We start from the raw sequence: 7,684 nt of genomic DNA, 5'->3' as shown, positions 1-7,684 counted from the left end.
AAACCACCCCCGACTCTTTTTGGGGGTACCTGGGAGTGGGTGGCAGCGGCGTTCCCTTTTTATGTCAGCACGTGTGTGCCCATTAGGGTGTCACTATAGTATTTTATCAGAGAAGTGAGCTGAGTGGTTTAATTTATAAAAGCCGTTTTCCATTTGTCTCTATTTTTAACGACCGTTTGTTTAGCAGCTATATGATATAGTAGTCCGATTTTCACAATTTTACACAAAATTCTAGATTAATATATAATAGCTATATATCAAATTTCATGAAAATCTGTTGAAAACTGGAAAAGATATGATAAATTATTTTTTCTTAAAATTTTCGGATTGTTCCTATGGCAGCCATATATATGTATATATATAGTCCACCGATTCGCGATGCTCCGACTTATATACTAGTAAAATTAAATAGAAAAATAACTCCATAGATTCATTGAAATAGTTTACATTTGTTCCAAAACAAATCTCGCACGTCTGTGCATATGATTCCCAACTAGTTCAGACATCCCCAGAACGAAGTGACTTCTGCCGGCCAAGTCTCAGAAATGTGTTGTGATACAAAAGTTGCAAGTCATTGTTTATCAGTGCTTAAAGTTAGTAACTGATTAAACATACTTGGTGATCAGAGTTACTTAAGGTTCATTAATACTTACTGATCATAGGGACCTCCTGGTCATAGATACATAGTGTTCAGACTCTGAACTTCAGAGTTACTTACTGGTCATAGATACTTAACGTTCATAGTTATCATATCATCATATCATATGATTCCCAACTGGTTTAAACATCCCCGGAATGAAGTGACTTCTGCCGGCCAAGTCTCAGAAATGTGTTGTGTTACAAAAGTTGCAAGTCATTGTTTATTAGTGTTCCAAGTTAGTAACTGATAATACATACTTACTGGTCATAGATTCTTACTGATCATAGTTACTTATTGCTAATAGCTACTTATTGTTCATAGTTACTTACTACTCATTGTTAACTACTGGTCATAGATATTTCCTGATTATAGTTACTTACTGCTCATAGATACTTATTGTTCAGAGTTACTTACTGGTCATAGATACTTAGTGTTCAGAGTTACTTACTGGTCATAGATACTTAACGTTCATAGTTATCATATCATCATATCATATGATTCCCAACTGGTTCAAACATCCCCGGAACGAAGTGCCTTCTGCTGGCCAAGTCTCAGAAATGTGTTGTGTTACAAAAGTTGCAAGTCATTGTTTATTAGTGTTCCAAGTTAGTAACTGATCATACATACTTACTGGTCATAGATTCTTACTGATCATAGTTACTTATTGCTAATAGCTACTTATTGTTCATAGTTACTTACTACTCATTGTTAACTACTGGTCATAGATATTTCCTGATTATAGTTACTTACTGCTCATAGATACTTAATGTTCAGAGATAATTACTGGTCATAGATACTTAGTGTTCAGAGTTACTTACTGGTCATAGATACTTACTGTTCATAGTTATCATATCATATGATTCCCAACTGGTTCTAACATCCCCGGAACGAAGTGACTGCTGCCGGCCACGTATCGGAAATGTGTTGTGTTACAAAAGTTGCAAGTCATTGTTTACAAGTGGTCAAAGATAGTAACTGATCATTCATACTTACAGGTCATAGATTCTTACTGACCATAGTTACTTATTGCTCATATATACTTACTGTTCAGAGGTACTCACTGCTCATAGTTAATTACTGGTCATAGATATTTCCTGACTAAACTTACTTACTGCTCATAGATACTTACTTTTCAGAGTTATTTACTGGTCATAGATACTTAGTGTTTATAGTTACTTATTGCTTATAATTACTTACTGATCATATTTCCCCGTAAGGGTATGAAGATAACTTTTATATTTTTTTAAAATTTTTTAAATATGTCAGATTTTTCTGTGTCCACATTTAAAAGTAAAATATTAATTTATATATTATTTTCCATAAATTTGCACTATTTTAAGCTTTCAGGATCTACATTCTTGCAATATTTCTTCTATTAAATAAATATTTCTCTCAATAAATAGAATCTAAGGTCCACTCGGGAATGTCCTGTATGTCAACAGTAACTTGTTATTTGCTTTGCTCGCTAGTGCTGCGTCCATTACAGTTTTGTTGTGCTTGTGAATTGGCACACTGTGTATAGTATTTGTACTAACAAGTTAACAACAACCAGCAAAGAGGCAAACCGTTAACATCTGTTCATTGTTTAGCCAATGTGCAAGCCACCTAGCCGAAGGACGAACTTTTGTGGGCTGTGTTTTGGGGAGGTTCCTGGCAATTGGGTACTAATCGACACACAACATAATCCATCAGTTTGGATAATAATCTAGATTTTGATAAATTACTAGCAAATTACAGAGGGCTGACTCTGATGAGGCGTCTTTAGTCATAACAGAGGTGCAAATGCTAATGTTCTATATTACCTGTTTGGCATTACCTTCATTATTTTGTAAAAGGTTTTTATTCTTACTCTTTAAGATGTGAATCAAGTGAATATTTAGTAAATCCTATAAATTGATTTTACGAAGGACTTAATAATAAAGTCATCACATTTTGGATACCCTATATACCCTTCCTTTTATTCCCTTGCCACTGTCCTGTTCTCCTCGTCGCTAGCCAATATGGCTTTATTTCATGGTAGTATGAGGTCAGTGCAATCCCCTCGACAATTGGTCATTAAACTTGTCCAAATGTGCCTTCAATCTTTGGCTGGAAGTGAGGGGTTAGCAATGCGAGTGTGTGTGTGCATGGCGGGACCACATGTCGTATGAGCAATGCGGGGTGGCACTTCAATAAATAATAATCCAGCAAAGTGTTGACAACTGGAGGGAATGGAAGCGAGAAATGCAAACTTGTTGACCGATTGCTCATACACCTTCGTGAATCAGAGAACAAGGTGAGCAAAACATTGAAATACAAAATAAATTCCTGCGCTTGCGCTAAATGAAAGGAAGATTATAGTTTTAATATTAAAGAAATCAACCTCATTCAGTCAAGGAGAAAACGCCAACGAACTATGGGTTCTACTTCGTTGTTAAAGGCAGAAAGACTGGATATAACAAAAGTTGAGTTCTTTAATTTTTTGTTTATATAAAATATGTTCTGATAAATAGAAAGTTCTTGTGTTTAAAAGCACTGTTCAAATAAGTAAATAATTTATAATTTGGCCTGTACCGCAAAGTATGCAATACATCTTAGTTTTTCGAGATTCTTTTACAAGTATTTGTTTAACAATAAATAGCACAAGTTTATTTTTAGCAGGTATAAATTAAAAATAGTGCTTTGCATATTTTAGACTATCGAAAAACTTTTTTCGCGGCTCACTTCAAAGTTGTAAAGTCGTAATGACACCTTCCTCAGTATATGTGCCATTGTTCTGCATCGCATCCCATCCAAGATAGCAATGAATGGGTCGAGTAAATACATTTAAATAAATAACAACATGGCGTGACAGTGTCTGAGGAAAAACTTGTTGATGACAACAAAACCACTGCGACACCACGCCCGGCATTGTATATGTTTTGTTTTGTGGGGCACCGAATGCGGCGAGCAAAACAAGGGAATCCCCAAAAGCGATTACATGGCGCCTGCGCCATCCTGGAAAACGGCGACAATGGTTTCACTTTCAATATTGAAAGCAGCGACGGCGGCTGAATGGAAGTCGAAACCCCGCAGCTGCTTCGCCTCGGACTCGGCGTTAAGATTCCGATGCCGTTCAGTCGCCTCGTGCCTCGTGTGCGGCAAAGATGTACACTGCTGCTGCTGCTGCTTCTCTGCCTCGCATTTTCCCGTGAAAATAAATACATTCTGGAGAATCTCCCACGCTCACTCTCTGGCAGCAGCTCCTCCTCTGCCCGCTTCTAGATTTTCGCATTTCGCAACTCGCTGATTTTTCCGGGCCATGGGTTTGCGGGATACGTTCCGTTTACGGCCGGATAGCCCCGGTCGGGATAAGTGCAGCATTGAGATGCGACATCGTAGTCCAAAGACAGGATGCCAGCACAACCAGGTGGCCGCTGTCCAGGTCACCGAGCAATCCCTTCAAGTGTGGCGTGCTTTGCCCGCCGAAATACGACATGATCCCAGCATGGCTAGTTTTCAAATGGAGAATGAGAGGATTCATGGTGAGTCTTAAAAGGGGGAAAATTAAAAAAAATATATATAATATAAGGGAAATTATTACATTACGAAAAATTTAGAATATAAATAACTATAATAAAGGTCTTAAGAGTATGCATAATTCCTTGTTATCTTGTCACAACTGTTATCTTAGGCACTTTTCCATGGTCAAATTCGAGTAAACAGTTCATTGTTTTCTCTGTTTTTCCATATTTCAAGTGTCTAATCTTAACTTTTGATTGCTTTTCCCTTGGTGTACATATATGTACAATAGAAAATCCATGACAGGCAAATCAATATATTGTTAGACACTCGAGGCCACGTAGCTGAGCACTTGCTAATTAATTATTTAAATTTTCAATAATCCTCTTGTAGGTTCCTCCGCTGGCGGCAGTGACGATGACGATGAAGAGGAGGAGGACTATGATGGCTATAATGAGGTGGACAAGAGGAACAATGGTCGCCTGCAGGACGAACCGGGTTCCAGTTATGCTGGCTCTGATTTCTTGGATATTAAGTATCGGCCGGGTGACGAAAATGCCACCGATGACGAGGCCACCACCCATTCCGACCACGAGCCAGCCAATGGTCCTGGTAATGCCAAAACCCAGGCCAGACGACTGCATCACAAATCGAAGCGTTCCAAAGAGCAGCGTCAACGGGACAAGCTCTGGAAGCGAGGTGGCCTGCTCATTTTCTGGCTGCTGGCCGCCGTGGTGCTCATCTCTGTGGGAGAGAAGCATCTGCTGGAGAAAACCATAGATGTGCCGCAGGGCGAGCAGGGAAAGTGTGAGTTTTCTTCTTACAAATATTTTATTTAATATATTTTCTAATACATTTATATAAAGTTTTCAAGCTGCTGCAAAAACCAACTGGCGATTTTCGTCTCAAAATCCATGGGGCTTTCAGGGAACTTTCCACGCGCAATGCAGCTGAAAATGAGACCGAGAGTTTCGGATTTCTGACGGTGCAGCCGCAGGTGTCCGCTTACCTGGGCGAGAATCGCAGCAAGGTATTTCAGGTGGGTATTATCTAACAAACCTCAGATTACAATTTCAAAGAAATATATTTTCATGTGTATTCCATAGGACATTCTTCCAGCTTGGCGCCTGCCCCTGCTCTCCGAGGAGGAACTGGAACGTGCTCCAGCGGTGGCCAGTAATCGCACCTACCTAATGACCGAGGAGCTGAGTGAAAAACTATCCGAGAAGAACAGCGAATTCCGTTTGCATATCTACAGTGATGTGGAGACAGATTTGGCCATAGTCCTCAACTACAATCCTTTGATAGTGAATGCCAGAACGGGCAGCATCCTAGCTGGCCTGATCCTGCTGATATTCTATGCCCTGCTGGTATGGGAGCTCTTCGAGAGACCCTTTGTGGCCATGATCTGCTCCATTCTCTCAGTGACGGCTCTAGCCTGCTTTAATGGTGAGAATTATCCTTGATTACTCCTCTTGAATTACTCTACATCATATTTATCATTTCCCTACAGATCGTCCCAATATGGATGAGATTATCCAGTGGATGGACATGGAGCTGCTTACCCTGCTCTTCTGCATGATGCTCATCATTTTGATACTGACCGAGACTGGGGTCTTCGATTACCTGGCCGTGTTTTGCTTCGAGATCTCCGGCGGCAAGATCTGGCCCATGATATATAGCCTCTGCTTGGTCACCTGCCTGGTGTCCAGTGTGCTTGATAACATGACCACTGTGCTCCTGCTCACCCCTGTGGCTATCAGGCTGTGCGAGGTAATGCAACTGGATCCGCTGCCCGTGGTTATGGGTATTATAGTGCATGCCAATATCGGAGGAGCTTTGACCCCCATTGGAGATCCCATCAGCATCATAGTCAGCACCAATCATTTTATAGTGGAGAGTGTAAGTGAACTCAACAGCTCGTATAGAAGTTGTTTATAATGTTCTTACCATTACCAGGATGTCACCTTCCTGACCTTTGTGGCCCACACCTTTCCGGGTGTCCTCCTGGCCGTTGTCCAGAGCTGTGTCTATCTGCGCCTCTTCTATCACAACATTGATGCCTTGCGCCTCAACGAACCCAAGGAGATGAGTGAACTGAGGCGGGAGATCAAGGTGTGGCAACGGGCTCTCAATGCCGTGGCTTCCTGCTCCAAGGATGCCCAGTTGGTACGAGGAACGCTTCAGGGAAAAGTCAAGGCATTAAAGAGGAATCTCCGGCGTTTGCAGAGGGGTGTGGGATCCTCTGAGGTCTATACCCATACACTGGATGAGCTGAAGCAGAAGGTAGCAGTAATTTCTGAGAATTAAGAGCAAAAATAACCCATTTATCCCATTGCAGTATCCCATCAAAAACAAGACGCTGCTCTTTCAGTCCGCCGGAGCCCTGATCTTTGTCATCGTTTGCTTCTTCATCCAGTCTGTGCCGCACTGGAGGACCCTGCCCCTGGGCTGGGTGGCCCTGCTGGGTGTTATCCTGCTTTTGATTATCCTAAATCGCGATGACATGGAGCACCTGATGCACCGCATCGAATGGACCACGCTGCTCTTCTTCGCCGCCATGTTCGTGATGATGGAGTGCGTGGAGCGTCTGGGGATCTTTGCCTGCATTGGCGAGCTCACCGAGCATGTGATCCTCTCGGTTAGCCTGGGCAACCGCCTGGCTATGGCTATATTTATGATCCTCTGGATGTCGGCCCTGGCCTCAGCCATTTTGGACAGCATTCCAGTGACGGCTATGATGGTGAAGCTGGTAACATCGCTGGTGGCAAAGCCTTCGCTGGGCTTGCCACTCGAGCCCCTCATTTGGGCCGTCACCCTGGGAGCCTCGATGGGAGGCAATGGAACGCTATATGGAGCATCGGCCAATGTAATTGCAGCGGGTATAGCGGAGCAACATGGCTATAAGCTCTCCTTCACCCGATATCTGCGCACCGTGTTCCCCATGATGCTGGGACAGATCACCTTGATGACGGCCTACCTGCTGGTGGCCCACATTGTCTTTGAGTGGCACTGAGATGCTCTATTCCACCTAATAATATGATTATAAATTATATCTAAAGGAAATTATGTTATTTTACCTCAATTTCGTTGTGGTTTTGACCTTTTACATTCGACTCTTGGTGTGTGTTTTCTATATAATATATACAAATATATATAATATGATATACAAGAACTAAGGAAAAACATATGCATTTTCTTTCGATTTATAAACTTTCTGAACACAACAAAAAATTTTCTTTTGGAGGGGCAAACCAAGGTCGAGTGTGTTGTGTCGTGTTTTTGGTGGACTAATTTTAGAATATATTGTCTGAGGTCAAAGTGGGGGAACTTAGTTTAAAATTTACATGAAAATATAGTTATTTTTAAGTGGAATATTAAATTTAACAGAAAAACTTTGCTTGTAAGGCTTTAAATACTCCTAATATCCCTGTAAATATTTATAGAATTTATTGCAAATATCTGAAAACCTTAGTGCAACCTAGTAGTAGTAATTTCGTAATGCTCTTGTATACTATATCTTATATTTCCCATGCACCTAGGAAGACAAAACATAAACAGCCA

The 7,684-nt window shown here is 41.2% G+C and overlaps 1 protein-coding gene across 1 annotated transcript; it reads left to right on the top strand.

The window, feature by feature from the left end:
* Positions 1–3,314: 3,314 nt before the first annotated feature.
* On the top strand, positions 3,315–7,306 carry hoe2 (hoepel2). The gene is made up of 7 exons (XM_020950356.2): positions 3,315–4,143; positions 4,514–4,927; positions 4,987–5,159; positions 5,227–5,569; positions 5,634–6,022; positions 6,080–6,406; positions 6,462–7,306. The coding sequence occupies exons 1-7, from the start codon at positions 3,921–3,923 to the stop codon at positions 7,134–7,136; spliced, it is 2,544 nt and encodes an 847-aa protein (XP_020806015.2). The 5' UTR covers positions 3,315–3,920; the 3' UTR covers positions 7,137–7,306.
* The last annotated feature ends 378 nt before the right edge of the window (positions 7,307–7,684 follow it).

This window comes from Drosophila serrata, unplaced genomic scaffold, assembly GCF_035046125.1.
Source record: "Drosophila serrata isolate PLE 108 unplaced genomic scaffold, ASM3504612v1 contig_240, whole genome shotgun sequence".
NCBI lineage: Eukaryota > Metazoa > Arthropoda > Insecta > Diptera > Drosophilidae > Drosophila > Drosophila serrata.
Note: the sequence above shows the minus strand (reverse complement) of the source record. Positions and strands in the feature narration are given on the sequence as shown.